At 32.3% G+C, this 19,578-nt stretch overlaps 2 protein-coding genes across 3 annotated transcripts; both read left to right on the top strand.

Moving 5' to 3' along the window:
* Positions 1-1,091: 1,091 nt before the first annotated feature.
* LOC108470165 (dol-P-Man:Man(7)GlcNAc(2)-PP-Dol alpha-1,6-mannosyltransferase) lies at positions 1,092-12,158 on the top strand. Of its 2 annotated transcripts, XM_017771424.2 has the most exons (23): positions 1,092-1,520; positions 1,731-1,813; positions 2,180-2,341; positions 3,361-3,455; positions 4,630-4,715; positions 4,812-4,853; positions 4,981-5,026; positions 5,168-5,254; positions 5,592-5,647; positions 5,788-5,905; positions 6,807-6,865; positions 7,071-7,142; positions 7,454-7,517; positions 7,606-7,709; positions 8,249-8,320; positions 8,403-8,489; positions 8,931-8,998; positions 9,599-9,667; positions 9,857-9,939; positions 10,433-10,532; positions 11,251-11,316; positions 11,482-11,575; positions 11,671-12,158. In XM_017771424.2, the coding sequence occupies exons 1-23, from the start codon at positions 1,305-1,307 to the stop codon at positions 11,749-11,751; spliced, it is 2,010 nt and encodes a 669-aa protein (XP_017626913.1). In that variant the 5' UTR covers positions 1,092-1,304; the 3' UTR covers positions 11,752-12,158. The 2 variants fall into 2 exon arrangements, with proteins under 2 accessions (XP_017626913.1, XP_017626912.1); XM_017771423.2 differs by lacking the exons at positions 1,092-1,520; positions 1,731-1,813; positions 2,180-2,341; positions 3,361-3,455 and adding an exon at positions 4,452-4,551.
* A 2,155-nt stretch (positions 12,159-14,313) lies between these two features.
* Positions 14,314-15,844, top strand: LOC108469167 (cyclin-U4-1-like). The gene is made up of 2 exons (XM_017770058.2): positions 14,314-14,994; positions 15,329-15,844. The coding sequence occupies exons 1-2, from the start codon at positions 14,513-14,515 to the stop codon at positions 15,612-15,614; spliced, it is 768 nt and encodes a 255-aa protein (XP_017625547.1). The 5' UTR covers positions 14,314-14,512; the 3' UTR covers positions 15,615-15,844.
* Positions 15,845-19,578: the final 3,734 nt, after the last annotated feature.

The raw sequence follows: 19,578 nt of genomic DNA, 5'->3' as shown, positions 1-19,578 counted from the left end.
TATACATATAATAGACATCAACGTAGCTTTGGTTATGAATTCAGATGCATTCAAATTTTGCAGGATAAACATAAGTGTGAGGTGTTTTGAGTTTATGGTCTATAAGACCGAAATGCTGTTGAATGCTTAGGTCAATCTAAGAGCTTGGTAATCATGGGATTATATTAGTGATAATGCTAAAGCTACTGTCTCTTTGAATGGGCAATGCGTTTATCTTGCAATTAATGTAAAAATAATAGTAATGATGAAATTAAATATTGTAATAATACTGTAGCGTATTGTACTGAAAATAAAACTTAAACCCTACACCTTACTTTGTGAGTTGATTAGTGTGATTAATGCTTGTCATGTATAAATTAAATATAAAAGATATATAAGCTAATATTCTCAATTTAAGCTTTACTTAGTAGGAAAGATGAAAACTTATTTAATTTGATTTTCTTTTCTTTTTCATTCATTGTTTAATAAAGTAAAATAAATTTTGAAATATTGAAAATTTACATTTAAAAAAATTCTCCACTGTGAAATAATTATCTCATTACTTTTCTACCATCACAACTTTCTTTATTCTATCAAATAAATTAAAATTTTATTTTATTTTCACTTTTCCTATCAATCTATTTTTTGTTTTTACTCAACCAAAACACCCTTGACTTTAGGTTAATCAAAGCTCTATTTTGTGTGGGAGCATTTTGGAAAACGATTAAAAATGGTGTATCATTCACTTCCTCCCCAAAAGTATGCATATATCCTCAATATTCAATCTTAGCATTGATTTCCTTAATTAGTCCAATTATAAAGTACAATATTGCATATATTTTCAGCTCAAAGAAATATATTTAAAAACCAAAAAATCCCAAATTCATAGGGAAAAAGCCCCCCAAATTTGATGCTAATTATGCATCTTGATCCTATATATACATAGCTATAAAAAGATGAATTAAGAAAACATATATATAAATCTGAATATAGTCAATAAGAGAAATGATATATATGTCCCATTGAACCAGCTCTCTTACACATCTATGCATGCATCAAAAGAATTCCATAAAATGCCAAAATTATTTACTGTAAGTAATAATAAGTCCTATTATAATATTCCATTTCTTTTCCTTATATCCCCTTAATAATTTAGTTTCACTGTGCAGTAGAGAAAGCATTTGCGGTACTGGCGGACGATTAAGCAAGATAGAACAGAAAAATAATAATAATATTGAAAAATTTCCAGGAGAAACAATCTATCTACTAGTTGACGAGCAGTAGGAGGAGAGCTTCTTTGGGTTTTGTTTGTTTTGAAAAAGCAAATGGAAGGAGAAAGGGGAGTCCCTAATTACATGCTACAAGTTTCATTCTCAAGTAGTACTCCACCACCACAAGCGATCCATGAAACAGGGTTTCTGCAATTTGAAGAAAACCAGGTTATGAGTTTCTTGTCTCCCTCTCAGCCTCTCACTACCTCTCCTGTTAGTAACACCACCAATTCCACCACCGCCTTGAGGTTCATCACCCATAACGACCAGGTAGTTAGCTAGGCTCTATGGAAATTAATTAGGTTTTACCCAAAGCAAAAAAGTTGAATCTTTTTGAAGTTTCACTATATATATATGTATGTATGTATTTTTGGTCCTTAAACTTGAGCTTCGATATGGGATTTTTGTCTACTTTTCTGCCTCTTTACAATTTTCTTGGTAGTTGTATCTTATATATATATATATATATATAAATTTTAGGTAGGGACCTTAGATTCCATTCCCAAAGCTGTACACGATGAGAACTGCGGCAGTAACGCCAAGGATGGAAATAATAATTCATGGTATTCTGATTTCTTTTCCCTTTGCTTCCATTTTCTTTCTCTTTTTTGGGTCATGTTCTCTATCAAGAACAAACGCACTGACAGAGATTCCCACCAAAATATACATTACATGCACGCTAGCTTGTATATATATATATATATATATATACGCACTCTAGATGCATAAAATCCATTAAGATCTGCCCTTATATGGAAGAGGGTTTTTTTTTTGTACGGTATATTCACTTATACTGGGCATGAAGAAGGCAAATTAGTATAGTTGAATCTGCATTCATGTACCCATCCATCAAATAAATCTAAATTTCGACTTCCATTAATATACAGAAAAAAAAGGGGGTTGAGCAACTTTGGGGATATGATTGGCAGGTGGAGGAGCTCAGCCTTAGAGAAGAACAAAGTGAAGGTTAGGAGAAAGCTTAGAGAACCAAGGTTTTGTTTCCAAACGAGAAGTGATGTGGACGTGCTAGACGATGGGTATAAGTGGAGAAAATATGGGCAGAAGGTTGTCAAGAACAGCCTTCATCCAAGGTACGTACCTGCTTAAGTTTTTTTTTTTTTACCTGATGAATTTGAACAATAGCCTAATGATATGTTCATACAAGCTTTCAAAGATTATTTCCTTTTTTAGAAACCACCACAGTAGAATGTTTAGATTACAGCACACGGTTATTGGATCATCTAGCACTAGCTAGTTTTCATATAACATATTTTGTTGTTATTATTATTTGTTGAAAGTGTCATATTTGCGTGCATATAATTATCAATATTCGAATAAACAAGTTTATACATGTATGAACATCCATTTGAAAGATATGTTGGTGATGAATAATACTCAAGAAAGAAGGGCCAGGGTACTGAAACTTGAATAAGAAATGCGCGATGGCTATGCTAGTGAATATTTGATGCAATGTGTAGAGGAAGGTGAATGTACTTGATAGATTCCTCTATTATTAAAGAAAGAATTGCCGTTAATTTCTAGCACTTTGACTTTTCTTTTTATACAATAAATATTAATTCTGTTATAATTTAAACTTATTTAATTTTATTTAATAGCATAGGGACTAATTTGATTTAGTCTTTATAATACAGGTACCACCTAAGTACTTCAGGCTATTAAAAATAAAGTTACGTAAATTTAATGTTAAATTATTTTTATGATGTTGCGATGGTGTCTAAATTGTCATAAATTTTTATCATAATTTTGTCAAAAGTACTGGAAGGAGGGGATGGATTAGTTTGCTTAAACATATATATGAAATTTATCCTTGAAGAACAAATTGACATGGGTTTCTGACACAGTTTTGCATCATGAGTTCATGACTTCCAGCAAGTGTGAAGAAGCTCTTTAAACATAGATCCGAGTTTAAAGAAAAGCTGACCACTGCTGCATGGCGCATGCGCACTTGTTTGTTCCATTTCTCAACAATACATGTTCCATTCATAAAAAGATTAACCCAAACATGTTTTTATATATACAACTGCACAGTTGATGATTATTAACTAATCTAGGGCTAAACACAAGGTTGTGTTTGAGTTACTTGGTGCAGAAGCTATTATCGTTGTACGCACAACAACTGTAGAGTGAAGAAGAGAGTTGAACGATTGTCTGAGGATTGTCGAATGGTGATAACAACTTACGAAGGTAGACACAATCACTCTCCATGTGATGACTCAAATTCTTCTGAGAATGACGGATTTACATCTTTCTAAATAGGGTTTAGACCATCAAAACATTCAATGTGATCATTATATATCTTTTGACTTATCTTTATCCAAATATTGACATATATGGTAGTTATTTTTATGGTGGATCCACTTGCAGACAGGATGATCAATATGATCTTATGTATCTATTGCTTTTTTTTTTTTTCCCATATAAAGATGGCAATAGCTATCAAATGTAAAGGATACACTATATTGTGCATATACCATATATATTTTCATCAAAGAGATAACAACAATGTACTACACCATTGCTTTGCTGAATTCAAAACATGCCCCCACTACTGTAAATTAACTCTATGTATTACACCAAAATAACTTTGTCGTTTGGATGTTTTCCACATTGCTTTTGATTTTTATTTTTCCCTCAACCCAAAAACCACTTTATTTGTTTCAACTTATAAATTAAAACTTCTGGTAAAACTTTTAATCAATTTTTCACTTTTAAAATTGAAGAAATGTTTACATCTGTAGAACAAAACAAAATTTTCTTTGAAATAAATAAATCTAAATTGTATAAACAACAATTAATTAAAATAAATTTGAATTGTATAAACAATGATTTATATTTGAACGGTATAAGCAAAGTTCTGATCATATCAGTTGTTTTTGTTAGACAAAACTTAAACTATCCAAAGCCTTTCTCTAACTCATAATTAATAAGATAATGCACTTCAACACCCTTGAATTCACGTCCTCCTACATTGATAATAATACTAATGTCAATCGAGTTAAGACTCAATCAATAGAGTTTAATTGTTTTTGTTAAACCACCAAATAATCATTAATTTGATGAATTAAAGTCTTAATAAAAATGACTGAATCTTAAAACAGAAACATTTCACTCATCTACAAGCCTTCTTTTGGGCTTTCAAAAGCCCAAATGTTCATAGATCCAATTTTTAGTTTTGAGTCAAACTTCAAACTTAGATCTAACCCAACATTCTTAGTTTTACGCCTTTTCTCTCTTCAGGCAGAGTGCGCAACAATGGCTTCCAAATTTCTACAGCTTTATGGTAAAATTCGGCCTTTAAATTTGTTCAGAAACCGTGTAATTTGTATCTATTGAGTTTACTTACGACTGATTTTGATAGGCTACGATTTACTTCTGGGATCTATTGCCGCGTTTTATGTGTTCATGGTGCCCTACACTAAAGTTGAAGAAAGCTTCAACATTCAGGTAATCTTCTTTATTTCAATTTTTTTCCTTTTAGTTATTGGCTTCTTTTTCATTTTCTCTTGTAAAATTTCTTCTTCTTCTTTTTTTTTTATTAAGGCTATGCATGATATTCTTTATCATCGACATCACTTAGATAATGTAAGTTCACTTGTCCATGCCTTCTTCTTCTTCTTCTTCTTTTTTCCACTTTAAAACTATGATATTTCTGTAATATTTCGTAATTTATGCTTAGTTTTATGTTTGGATGTTTTGATTCTGATATCAGTATGATCATTTGGAGTTTCCTGGTGTTGTTCCTCGCACTTTTATCGGTAAGCTTAAACCTTTATTGGTTGTTGCTTGTAAGAATGACTGAAATTGAGATTTTGTTTTATTTTATTTTTGCTTAAAACCACTTCGAATAGGCCGTGCTTATAAATTTTGACAGCACTGTATGATTCTTTTCTTCGCAGGGGCTTTCCTTGCGTCAATTTTCTCATCTCCAATTGTATTAGCAGTGCAACTGCTGCATTTGCCAAAGATTTATAGTCTTATAATTGGTTTGTTATCTGAATACTCATAGCTGATAGACTTCTGTTTGTTATTTCTAAATGAAATTTGTAATTCTTTTAAGACATGCCATTTCGATGATATCAATAACAGGATCAGCTAGTGGGGAAAAAAGGGAACATATTACTGTTCCTATTCAATGGTTTTAGCTATTTGGATAAATAATATAAAATTTGTAGCATTTCTTGTAAAATACCATGGATGGTTTTTGGTTTTTTGTCCCCCCCCCCCTTTTTGGCTCAGTGTTAATGCCACTGTTGACTTTGCAGCAATATTCATATTGCCTATAGTTACTGAAGCACTGTATTTTTTTTTTTAATTTTTTAGTACGTTTGGCATTGGGTTGCATCATACTATCTACATTAAGTTTTCTGCGTATTCAGGTATTTAGCCTTTTTTTTCCAGTGCTGTTGATTTTTTTTTTGTTTTTACAATTTTCTTGTTTCTTCTTGTTCTACTTGAGGGTTCAACTTTATCTGAAGGCTAAATTTAGAGTTCTCATCATTGAGGTTTGTTTGAGCAGGTCAGAAACAAGTTTGGACATCAAGTTGAGGCATTCTTTGTAATATTCACTGCAATTCAGTTTCACTTGCTGTTCTATTGCTCTCGTGCACTTCCAAATATACTAGCTATGGGTGTAGGTGATTCCTTCTTGCAGTCTAACTTCTATATCCTCACTTATGCCATCACTACGAATGCACTTACATTTCACCCTTATGGTTTACTTGAACTCCTGGATAGTTTTGCTATGTGTAAAACAAGAATGGGTTGATTTGCATCTATAAGTGGGGTGTCTGCTCATGTAGTCCTTTTAAAGAGATCAAGAGTTATACTTTGGTGTGCAATGTTGCTACTAAAGATGTTGAATTTGGGTCGGATGAGTCATTTATGCAAAATGGTATTATAATCCCTTAGCTTTATAAAGATGAACAATGACTGGTCAAATTAAAAGAAGTTATTTTGTTAGAAAAGAAGTAATAGGTTTTCACCAAGCACTAGTTTTACTATTAATCTCTTGAAATAATGACATGTTATTTGTTGTGAAAAGAATTTCACTTCCTAGAGGGCTGGGGTAGACTAATTGCCTTAAACATGTGCCTAAGTGAATTATACTGCCTGAGGTGGTGACCATGATTTATATTGATTTTATTCAACTTGGCAGTGTCGATTGTAGAGGATAAGTTTGTTATGTAGACACTTTGTTGTGATTTGGATATTCTGCTCTTTACAAGCTGAGAGTGACTGATATTTAGAAATAAAATAGGCAAAAAAGAAGAAAGAAAGAAAACGAGAATGGTGAGAAAACATAAAGAAAAGATGATAATTTTTTTCTATTTTCTGCACGACGATGTCTTAGATTGGATTGACAATGTTTATGTAACTTGTTTCTGTTTGTCCTTTTTTTTATCAAATAGAAGTGGTTCTTTCTCGCAATGAAGGTTATTTTGTTTTTTCTCTGAAAGTAACAGTGGATTTATCTACTCTTTTTCTTGTGAAGAAGTCAATGAAACTTTAGCTGTTTCCGATTTTCCTTTTATGCAGTAAATTTGGCGTATGGGCATTGGTTGAAAGGGAATTTTTATACCGCTTTAAACTATCTGGTATGTGCACTTACTGCTTAACCTTACTATAGCTGGTTGATTTCTTGGATCATGCTTCTGTCAGAGGTTGTTTGTTCTAAATGTATTCCTTTCATGACCTGTGATAAAATTTGCTTGCAGTTTTAGGTACTTTGTAATTTGTAGATATGACATCCTGATTTTGGATTGCTGAGATCTTATTTTTCACTGCATTCTTAATGAACAGGTCTTCGCTACAACCATCTTTAGATGTGATATAGTCTTGCTTCTTTGTCCTCTTGGCCTGGAGTTTTTGTTGGTAGGTGGTTGTTTACTGTACTTTTTTTCCCTCTTTCATCTTTTCCACTCTCTTGTGAAATAGTGACATAATTTTGTTCAAAACATTTGTAGCATCACACTGTTTTCTTGTCTTGTTAATTGCGGTCATTGCTGTATGCACATGCTTCACTAGCAATCACATGTTATCTGTTGCTCTCTATAATGAATCAATTAATAATGTTCTCTGATATTATTTCGTGTTAGTGTATTTTAGTTACATATTTGGATCTGATAGCATGTTGTTTAGTTAAATTTGTGCTTGACTATAAGATTTCGTTTTATCAATGACAGACCAAGTCAATTTCATTTTGGAGAGCATTAAAGTGCTGCACTGTGACCACTCTTTTGTGTATAGGTTGGTTGATTTTCTCTTACAAAATCTCAAAGCTTTTGATTAAGGATTCATCTACTGTTATCAACTTATGAAATTATTCTCAGCTCAGGTTTCACTGTGTTGGTTGATTCAATCATGTGGAAGAGGTTTCTTTGGCCTGAATTTGAAGTGTTTTGGTTTAACTCTGTTCTTAATCGAAGTTCTGAATGGGGTGTATCCTTTTTTAAAGAATTCTCATATTGCACAATCCAGTTTCTTTTTTCTATTTTAATTTGAAATAGCACATCACTATTTTTGATTGATGTGGTTGACTAGTTCCATTTACAACTTTTTCCTATTGTAATTTCTACTTTATTAGATGTTTGCAGATGTGAGATATCTCCTTATGAATCTTCTTCATTTGTGTCCACTAAGCACTAGTAATGGATCTGTAGTATTTATTACAGAAGTCCCCATTCTATTTCGTATGCATTCTTTGTGAACAATCGTGGTTTATCCTGTTATTGGCTAAGGCTGGAAACTTCCTGCATGGATAGCCATCTACTTTATTGGATTTGCTAGTTTTTGAAGGTTTTGTTATTGCCATATTGCCATAAGCTCTATTAGTTCCTCGTACCTCCTTTTGATTGTATTTTCAATTTTTTGTTTATCAGGAAAAGCATATTTAAGGATTATATTTTATAATGCATATTTGTGTGTGTTTCTTTGGTATTTGTTTTGATCTTTGTTCCTTAATGATATTCTTTATTTAGACACATTCCATTCAGTGGTATTTTACTTCTGCACTCCCTCGTTCATTACTTGCTGCATATCCACTTTTTATGGTGAGTCTTGAACTTGTAATTTTAAAGTTATACTACATTATTATTCTGAACCACTGCATTTTATTTTTGTTTTATTTTGTAGCTTGGGGTCTTACTTGACAGAAGGCTTCTTCCTCTGGTTTTACCAGCACTGTCCTTTGTTGTACTTTACTCTAAGCTTCCACACAAGGTATTACAAAGTAAAGTTGTACATTATGGGCTTGGTTACTGATTTAGAAAAGGGATAAAGCAACATTTAGTCTTGAACTTGGCAACTTTGCCCAATTTGGTCCCTAAACTTGGGTTCCGTTAAGCTATGATGACATGGATCTCTGAGATTGTGCCACGTCATCACTTGAAAAAAAGGTTACTTTTTTTAAAATTTTCTAGTGATGATGTGGCACAATATCATAATGTCACATCATCACACCTTAATGGAATTCAAGTTCAAGTACCAAATTGGGAAAAATGCCAAGTTCTGGGACAAATGTTGACCAAAAAAAAGTTTAATGGACCAAGTTGGGAAAAGTTCCAAGATCAGGGACTAAATGTTGCTGTATCTCTTTAGAAAAGGACATACACATGTCAAGTTACTCAAACAATTGTCTCATCACATTGTTGAATGATGCAGGAGCTTCGTTTTATTATCAGCTCAGTTCCAATCTTTAACTTATCTGCTGCAGTTGCAGCAAGCAGAATGTATGTTTTCTTTTTCTTTTCTTCTTTTTTGAAGTTTAAACTGTCAGAAACCTTTGATAAAATGTTTTAGTTTACATATTTATATGGGTAACTTCTGAATTTAAAAGGATTGTTTAAAAAAAAAAAAATCCAAGCACATGAACACCTTACATAAAGATATAATAATCTTGCAAGGTTTTTAGTAGTTTACAAATCTGACATGCTTTAGTTTTAACAGCACCAGATTTCTAGCTGTTTTGGAGTGTGTGTGACTGCTTGTATTTTTGAATAATGTCACCTCCCTTGTTATCCTGGGGATCTGAAGATATAACGCAGTTGATCCTTAAATTTTTTGTTGAGCATATAAGATTGACTGTCGAATTGATTGCAGTCTTCCCCTCCTTAAATTTATTTGAAAATTTGTGTAAAACTGTTGGATATCTGAGCCAAAAGAAACTCATCTGGACAATGGAGGCTGAGGGTGGGGTGGTAGTGTATCTACGAGGGGACTTATGTGTAACTTGCTTTTGGTACTCATGCACAGTGCTGTTTTTTGTCTTTTTGTTTTCAATTGTTATTATGCTAGTGGAATATATAATTTACTCTGTCTTCTTGTTACAGCTACAACAATAGGAAGAAGAGTTTCTGGAAATTTCTCAATTTAATCATGCTGGGATTACTTTTAATCAGGTTAGGTGAATTTTTTTCATGTTCCTTTTTTGTGAAGCATGTCACTACAACTGATTGTATATGATAGAATCTTCTCTATCCATAATTGTGGGCTCGTCTGAGCACCATTAGGTCCCATGTGGAACCCCAGGTTATGGATGGTTGATATATGATTCTAAGTTCCTTTTATCTACTCATTTTATTCTGTAGTCTAGGGTGCACAATCATAACTTTCATGGCATCCTACGAGAACTATCCCAGTGGACATGCACTAAAAGAGTTGCATCAGATTGGTGAGTCCTTCCTATCTCTTTATCTCACAGGCATACATACACATAACTTCGCATATATTTGTCTTATTTACCACTTGTGTATCCCTTCTGATGGTTCTTTATGATTTATCTGTTATCAAAAAGAAGATATGGAATATAGTATAGGTTTTGGCTATAAAGCATATGTAGTTAAAGATGGCAATATTTTGTGTGTGTGCTTGCGCATGATTCCTTCAATGTCTCTGTGTATGGTTATGGGTTTAGTGGAGGAGGTTGGAAGTTTGTTTTCATGCGTCCATTTTAGTAATTTTGTACAGGTCAGGCTAGCAGACTATAAGGTTACATATCCTTGTTTTGATGACAGCCCAAAACTCTCTCGCTCCTCCCCCTCCCCCCAATTTTTCTCTCCTTGTTTAGTTGCCTGTAAATATTTTATTGTCCTCTTTAATTTGTTTCTGAATGTCTCTTCATTGTGACTTGCTTATATTTTGTGTCCCGGTTCATCTTCAAACAGGCCATCTGGCTAACAAGTCCAATGAACTCTGGGTTCACATCGATCCATTTTCAGCCATGAATGGAATATCCCGTTTCTGTGAAAATGAGTGGCCATGGAGGTAATTTCTATACGTGTGCTACACTATTTCTCATGTTACATGCAGAATCAGAAAATTAGGATATGTAACTAATGTCAAAATAGAACTTCGTGGCTATAGTTGTGGGAATTGCGGTCATCAGAAAGGGCCTAGCATCAAATGTCATCTGAGTAAAGCACAATGATGTAATACGTAGTATGAGAAATGGGCTTATATTGTTGGTGAAGTTGCCTTGCAATGTTAGCCTTATAAGACTTTATGCAGCCCATGGTCCTAGCTACAAGGCTATAAAAGCAGTTATGTACTACTAAATTTGAAACGCTACCCTGTGAGTAATTTATCAATGAACGAATCTTTATTAATGTTGAAACTGGAGTCAAACCTTTTTTCCCAACTCAAGGAAGAATATTTGAAACAAGTTAAAATAAAATTGAATGGGGATTTTGGGAAAACGCTCAAGCAGTTGTGACCTTTATTTTCTTGTTTTTTTTTTTTTTTTTTTCTGCTGCTGTTAGTCCCTTATCATTCACCACAAAACGGCAGCAACTGAATACTATTTGATTCTTATATTGACAATTTGATATGATAGGTTCCCTGTTAAGCTTTAGGGTGAGGAGCGTACATTTATAATTATTTTTGTTTTATTGCCACATTTCTTATGGAAGCACCTTTTTTTTTGGTATATTTGTTTTCACTTCTAATTGTTTCTTGACCTGGAATGTTTACTATATTAATACAGATACTCAAAAGAAGAAGAGATTGCCCTTGAGGAATTTGGCCAGAGAAATTTCACCTATCTTATAAAGTGAGTTCCCACTTGCCTTATGACCTTTCTGGCTTTTAACAAGTAGTCATCTTGTCAAAATATGTCACGCCTGAAGAAATGAGCATTTTATCAACGGAAAATGGCAATGATTATTGAGAGAATTCATGGCCTTGTTCATACTTATTTTTCTCGTCTCTTAAACAGTGAGCATCGCACTATTGATGGGTACAAATGTTTATTTTATGTGAATGGCTTCTCAAGACTCCGTAGACAATCTGAGTTCCCACCTATCATCCTGGTAAGGAATCCAAACCATGCATTGTAAGTAATCTATATGGCATGATAGATTTAGGGTTTCCACCGAAAGGTCTGACCCCAAATGTACTTGTGCAGGATAAAGAGCCCAAAGTGTATATTCATGGAAATATAAAAAATGAAGAGCTTATGCTTAAACCTTGGCCAGGATGCTCTTAAACTAACTGAATTTTATACTCGCTGAGTTGCTCTGAAGATTTAGCCCATGAAAAGGCTGTTAGTTAAATCTTTGTTCATCTTTGTGAGAGATGGGCAAGACAGCCAAAGTTGCGAAAGGGTTCAAACATTTCTTTTCAAATGGCTATTGCTACAAATGCTTGTACCCAACCGTAATTTTATAAGCCAAGTAAACATTTCCGAGTTCGAATAGAGTTCAGTTTAAGGTAGCAGAAGGTAGGTTAATCGTCGGGTATGTAAACCAAATCCCTAATTCACATCCAATTGAGTCTTTACCATTAAAATATTATATAAATAGATATGTTGTTAAGAAAAGTATTCAAACGAGTTATATGTATATATTTTTATAAATTTAATAAAAATTAAAATGTTTTTGAAATAAAATATAATTAATCTTATATTATATATGATATAAAAGAATAACTATTGTTCAATATAATCTTTTGCAACTAATATAATATATTTCAATATTTTGACAATGCAAAAATTTTAAAGTAGTCCTATGTTAAAATTGTTATAATATAATTATTAAAATAATTTAATTGCAAAGCCATCAACACCACATTTTTCAAGCCTAGATTGGCCTGTAATATAAATCGATAAACAGTTAATAAAACCCAATATTTAAAAGATAAAAATATCTTTTATGTAATGTTTACTAATATTATGTTGTCTTTTATTAAATTTTTAATATAAATATTGAATAACAAGTTGCAATAAGGGAAAAAATACAAATATTAATGAAATTTTAGCATTTTTTTTATTTAGAAAAATAGAGTTAACTAATTATACTTGCACGAGGAGGACAGCTAAATCCACTCAAATTTACAATTTCTAATAGGTCAAATTAAGTTTTAACTTTTTCACAACTAAAAAAATCCCTAAAATCAAAATAAGGAATCTACCAAAGGATGATAATTAGAGGAATATAATATATTTGTTTAGTAACGAAAATTTGTCCTTATGAATACAACAAACTCGCTTGCTTATCAGCTTGTTTAATTGAAGTAAACTCTTTCATTACTTTAGATGTTGTCCTCCACTCTTTCTTTTCTTCCACAATTGGCTACCCTATAACTATATCTAAATTCCAAATCAAATACCACCCAATCTTACTCATAAACTACTAAACAAACTCCAATCCCTCGGTGATATTAATAATATTTCCTACCACTTCAACATATATGTAGAAAGGCCTAAATGAAACATCATTCATAGTTTATTGACTGCTTTTCCTAACATGGGAAGTATGCTTGCCAATACTGCACTTGTTCCTCGCCTCTATTGTTTGAGTGCTTTCTTCCTATTGGTGATGAACGAATATTTAGAATACTGACGAATCTTGACATTAAGTTTAGGGATCTAACCGAAATTTTTAAAAACTTTAAGAGTTTTACTGAGAATTTTCAAATAATTTGATAATTCTAATTAAAACTTTCAAAAATATTAGAGTTTTAAGGAAAATTTACAAAAAAAAATTCGAAGAGTTTAATTAATTTTTTTTTTTAAATTTCAAAGGGTTAACGAGAATTTTTAAAAACTTGGGAAGCCTACTTAAAAAAAATTTAAGGGTGTAATTAAAATTTTCAAAAACTTTGAGGGCCTCATGACTGTACCAAATATTTTTTTTCTCTTTAATGGAATGCATCAAGGAGAATAAGATTGGCAGGCTGTTTATATTTTGAACTTTAGTTTTATTAGATTAAATTTGGAGGTGTACCAAATTGTGTGGAGGGGGTGGTCTCACATGGAAAAGCACATGGATTAAGAAGGCACCCTGCAACATGGACAAGCTTTTGAGCTTTAATCTCAATACCCCCACCTTGATCAACCATTTTTGTGACTTAACCAGACATGCTTTTCCTCTTCTTTCACTCCAACAAAAACGTGTTTCCAGCTTGGGACCTCCTTATATGTTCTTCCAACTTATTTTCTTTCTTATATATTTCGGTTTCAATCACCAGCTGAATATGGTAAATTTGAATTGGATTTGCTCATCATTTAAAAACCATGAAAGTGAAAGTTAATTGTTTGGTTGCATAGTGAAAGTGGAATCGTAGGGTCAAATTATTTTAATATCTGAAGCTTAATCATTGATAAGTAAGTGGGGGCAAAAGACAAAAACTTATGGCATAAACCGCTTGTTTATATCATGCCTGAACTCTATACATTAGAGGGTTCATACCAATTGCTGTATTCTCGATGCAGATCCATGGAAGATTTTATATAACATCTTTCAGATGTCAAGAAAAGGTGACAACTTACAAACAGACATCATGGGTGCTCCTTGTTTGTTGTTCAGCATTTCAGACAAACATATCTTGAATATTGCAGCCCTAATAGTATGGAAACAATAGATATGGACCCAACAGAAGAAAAATATCCGAAATAACATAAACAAAAACATTGTGTAGATTTACAACACATGCAAGATCTTCAAGCCAAAAATAAAAAATAATAAAGTATAGGGGCCGACAAATTACAATAAAAAAATTTTCCCCACATGTAATCACATGATGGATATGGCATGCCATCAGCAACAAACCAGTAGCCACAAGTTTCATCACTGGAAAAACCCTCAATCTCCTTTCATGAAAATGACTTTAATCCACTAATGAAACAAACCTTTTTTTCCCTCTTCAACAAGTTAAGTTTTTAAATTGAATAATCATATCCCACACTTTTTATTGCCTTATAAACCCCACCAAATAGGGACATCCAATCCAAATCTTGATTCAAATTCATGAGAGGGTACTTTCTTCTTTTAATTGAAAAATTCCCCACCGTTCAACGTCTACCTTACCTGTTTTTATATCACAAAAAAAGTAAAACCATATATACCTTAACAATAGCAAAAAGAAGAAACACATTCAACACTTGTTTTGATGTTATGGCAGAGTTAGAGAACCCAAATATGATGTCAAATCTCATAACATTTCTGTCATCCCTGCTGAAAGAAGTGGCTGAATCCAATGATCTAAACTGTGGGTTTAAGGCTCAGAAGATTTCGGTGTTTCATGGGTTAACTCGGCCAACTATCTCAATCCAAAGCTACTTGGACAGGATTTACAAGTATGCAAATTGTAGCCCCTCTTGTTTCATTGTTGCATATGTTTATCTTGATCGGTTTGCTCAAAGACAACCCTCGTTGCCCATCAATTCTTTCAACGTTCATCGGCTGCTTATTTCCAGTGTGATGGTTGCCGCAAAGTTCATGGATGATATGTAAGTTACTTGGAACAAAATTCATAGTTCATGCTTTCAGTCTTGTTGGATTTTCATTAGTTTTACTTCAAAAGATTAAATTAGAATCTGGATTTAGACTTGTTAGAATTGGAAAGCCATTCAATTTCCCAGAAAAATATATTTCAACCCATTGAAAGGCATGTGAATAGGCCTACCCTACCCTACCCCACCCTACCCTGCTTTCTTCTTTTGTTTTCTCTTCTTCCCATGTGCATTAAGAAAGTGGACATTATATATACATTTAGTCACAAGGGCCGGGGCTAAACCCCAAGTCTCCCAACCTTATTTTTAATATTTTGGAACTTTATTTCAGGTATTACAACAATGCATACTATGCAAAAGTAGGAGGAATCAGCACAACAGAAATGAACTTCCTTGAAGTGGATTTTCTATTTGGGTTGGGTTTCCACTTAAATGTGACCCCTAATACCTTTCACACCTACTACACTTACCTGCAAAGAAAGATGATGATGTTGCAACCTCCACCAATCATTGCAGAATCCTCTTTAAGCTTTGGGAAAGGGAGGTCACTAAAAGTAGTCCATTTGTGTTTCAATGAAGAAGAATCATCTCATCAAAAGCAACAACTAGCTGTTTGATGAGGCCTTTGAATGTTTAGCTCTGAATTGTAGTTAAAAAAGGTATAGGGATTTTGAGGTGGTAGATTGAATGCATCACTTGTGCACTAGAAATCCGGATGATTTCCTTTTCTTTTCTTTTCTCTTGGTTTCCTTTTTGGGGTTTGGATTCTTATTGGTTTGTGTATGTACAGATGAGGCCATCAAAGTTTCATTGTCAATTAAATTTCTCAAAAAGTTTCTTTGGTTCATGATGATTCTGCTGTTTTAGTGGTCAGTAAATGTTCTAAATATTTAAAGCATACGTATATATAAGGCATGAACTCAAATAGCTTGTAATATCACATAAAGGAACATTGTATCAGAGTCTGAAATGGGAGTTTTTCTCCCAATTCTGGTTCATATGATACCAGCTCTTATTCACCTAGCCTAAGACCGTCTTGAACTTTTTGGAAGTGAAGTTATAATTGAACAGTCACAATAAATCATAAGTTAAGTCAAGAGGCAAGCTCTCCAGTGCTGACATAGATACATTATATCATGCAAAAGAGCCAATAATGTTTGTATTCACACTGCCAAATTTCTGCCTGCATTTATATATTGGATGAAGAATTAAACATGATAACATAGGCAGCCACATGAGAATGAGGGCACTGGTCCAATATTAAAATTAATGGTTGGGTTATAAAGGAAGACCCAAGGCACAGATCCAATCCCTCTGCCAATATATAGCAAACCCAATGTCTAGATACTAGGGCCACTGGGCATTAGCCTATTTGTTTGATTCAAGTGAAGAGCCCCTTTAAAGTCTATATGATAATAGTAATTTTGAAAAGGAAGGTTAAGAATATGATTTTAGGTTTCGAGTTTCTTTCCTTTACACAAATTTAAAAATAAATTAACTTTCCAATAGAGTAGGTTTTTGGATTAACTCTCAATTTTTTTTAGAGGGTGTTTTATATGAAAAATTGAAGTCTAATCCGATTATACTAATTTTATATTCAAATAGTGTATGAGGTATTCTCAATATTATTTTAGATTTTCTCATAAATTTTGTATTAATTAACTTATAAGCGTCCAGATCAATCATGCTATGTCAACATGCTTGTACATCTCTTTCTGTATCTTTTATTGAAAAATTCTCTCAAATTTTCTCTTTCAAAATTTATAACTTCTACACTCATTCCAATTACTTTGAGAATTTACTATAAGTCATGTAAGTGTTTATTTTTGGCCATTGTTATGTTGTTAATGTTAATAAAATTATCACATGTTACTTTCATCAATTTTATGTTATTATTGTTAATATCATTTGTTTATAGTAAATTTATAAGTATTTTTTCAATATTATGTTATTATTTCTTGGGTAAAAGACACATGTTTAGTGTAAAATATACTTACTCGCTTATGGTTTCAAGAAAACCGTACTTTCTTCTTAAGTTTGAGTAAAATTTCATAAACCCCTTGAGATATACTTTTCATCTATGTATTTTTTTTAATTTAGTTTATTAATTTTTCTATTTTTAATTACAAGAAATAATTTTCAAATAAAACACAATTATACCTTTGTTATTTTTCATCTATGTATCTTCTAATTACACATTGAAATGTTGTAAAATTAAATTTTTTCTCTTAAAAAATATATTTGTGTAACACCTCTCACCCATCCCGACGTACAATACGAATGGGACGTGCCACCAGAGCATATTCTTATTTTAAACAATTTTTTTCACTTTTATAATAGCATTCATTTCAAAATATAATAATGATATTTAAATAAAATAAACCATGATTGGAACGATCCCATATTATTAGAAATCATTTTGAGTCTTTGAAAACATTTGTGGACATTACCAAAGCAACAGACAACTATTCGAAACACACTGACTTAAAATTGGGTCAATCAAGTTATGGGAAGTAAGAGTTTTGATAATGCTTAAACCTAAAAACATTTTATGAAATTACTAATCCAAGTTTTGGACAATTAAAATACTTTAAAGACAATTTAAGATCATTTCGAAGATGCTCGGGGTGGTTGGAGGTGTTTGAAACCCAAAATGGACCTCGAAAAGTCAAAATGGCTCAAAATAGTACAATGGCATGAATCTAGGGCACTTGTTGCAGCACAAGTCCCTAGAATTGTAGCAAATTTGCTCTTTGTTGGACTTGTTATGATACCACTGAGCCCAAGTATCAATACTTAGCCCTTGAAGTTGCCAATCAACCTAGAAACACTCCAAAAACATATCCATAGATAAAATGACATTCATAATGGTTAAGAAAACTATAAAGAAATTAAACATGACATTCCACCTTACAACCTTACATACAAAATAAGTCTTTGTATACATGTCACCTAATTCAACTCAAATAACATTCAAATATTTAAAATACAACCTTAAAAGTTTGTCGGGTGATGCGATACTCCCAAGCTATCATAGCGATTTCTTAGCAAGTCTATACGTAAGAGTTTTAACTAGTTCATTTATCTTACGTCAAACTTATCTTACGTCATTATCATTATTGAGTCCCTCAATGAAATACGGGCCTAGTTCATTTATGTCATGTTTTAACTAGTTATTCATTTTTACCAAATTAAGGACTCTACTTACAACTTAAGAGTTTACTAGCCAATCAACTATGGAACTAATATTCATGTTCCATAAGAGAGATTCATAATGTTTTAGAGCTTACTTACCAACCCTTAAGTCATTGTTTATTAGCAAATTCATGTATATATGGGTTCCAATTATGGACATTGATTCTATGTATGCCTTTATTCATTCCATTTTTAGTTTCATCCTTAAATACTTACATATCGCATCAAAGTGTTATACCTGTAGGTTAAACCACAATCAAAATCACATCTCCTATCACTAGTACACATACATCCCTTATTGGCATGTTAATCGTATTCTAACTATCTCACCAAGTTACCAAGGCTTTGTTTTATTATTCCATTTCAGCTTAAATTCAATTTCAATAACAAACTTTCGTGGCATTTGCCACCATGGCAACAATCAATAATAGTTTCATAACTTGTGCCATTATAACAAAGTTCAACAAAAATCTCGTTTCACATATTATGTCAATATTCATTTCCATCATAAACATAATTATAAATCATTTAGAATTCCTTATTTTCAATTTCAAAATTCACAAAGGCAATCCCTTTCTTAACTCTACATATTGGTGTTAGAATATTTTCAAATATTTATAGTGTTCTAATAGCTATAAATGAATGGTGTAATTAATTAAAAGATAAATCTTTTGGTTATTGGCAAAAATTCATATCATTTGATTCTTGAAATAGAATTATAACTATTCAAACAATATTATTTGAATAGTTATAATATTAAATGAATAATTATATGTTTTTTAAAGACATTATTATTCGAAAGACACCTATTGAAAGATGTCTCTATAAACAGAAATGAAAATTCCTATAAATAGGAATGATATTTCATTTGAAAATCACACCAATAAGTTCTAAAAGTTCTTTCTATCATTTCTCATTTTCTAATATTATTAGATTGTTCTATAAAGAGTTACTGCAGAAATTCTTTGTAGAAATTGAGTTTCTTGTTATTCATTGCTTAATGCTTAGTGGACTATTATCATCAGTGCAAAATGCAAACAGTCATTGGCTTCATTGTATCCTCGAGGTTAATTTGCTTGAAACTCTTTTGCACACTGAATATAGGTGGGGGAAAATATAACCTTAAAGATAGTAACTTAATACATGCCTTGGAGCCTTTTCCTATTTCTTCATTTTCCATTCGAGTTTTGTTCGTGTGTTCAAGATTTTCCTCACCGGAGATTTGTACTACAATTTTAAGGTTATATTTCATGATGACTACCACAACAAATGAAAGTGGAACACTAAGGGAGTTGGATTCCAACTTTGTCAAACTTGATTGGTTTGATGGTGGCAATTTCTGATGATGGTAGAAAAAGATGCACTTCTTATTATCAACTTTGAAAA

The sequence above is a fragment of the Gossypium arboreum genome, chromosome 8, assembly GCF_025698485.1.
Source record: "Gossypium arboreum isolate Shixiya-1 chromosome 8, ASM2569848v2, whole genome shotgun sequence".
NCBI lineage: Eukaryota > Viridiplantae > Streptophyta > Magnoliopsida > Malvales > Malvaceae > Gossypium > Gossypium arboreum.
Note: the sequence above shows the minus strand (reverse complement) of the source record. Positions and strands in the feature narration are given on the sequence as shown.

Excerpts from the sequence above, each read along its gene's own strand:
- LOC108470165 (XM_017771424.2), top strand. The coding sequence starts at position 1,305 with ATGGAAGGAGAAAGGGGAGTCCCTAATTACATGCTACAAGTTTCATTC. Across the intron at positions 8,321-8,402 it reads CTGCATATCCACTTTTTATG|CTTGGGGTCTTACTTGACAG; the intron begins GTGAGTCTTGAA and ends TTTATTTTGTAG. Across the intron at positions 11,317-11,481 it reads AATTTCACCTATCTTATAAA|TGAGCATCGCACTATTGATG; the intron begins GTGAGTTCCCAC and ends TCTCTTAAACAG.
- LOC108469167 (XM_017770058.2), top strand. The coding sequence starts at position 14,513 with ATGAGAGGGTACTTTCTTCTTTTAATTGAAAAATTCCCCACCGTTCAA. Across the intron at positions 14,995-15,328 it reads GCAAAGTTCATGGATGATAT|GTATTACAACAATGCATACT; the intron begins GTAAGTTACTTG and ends ACTTTATTTCAG.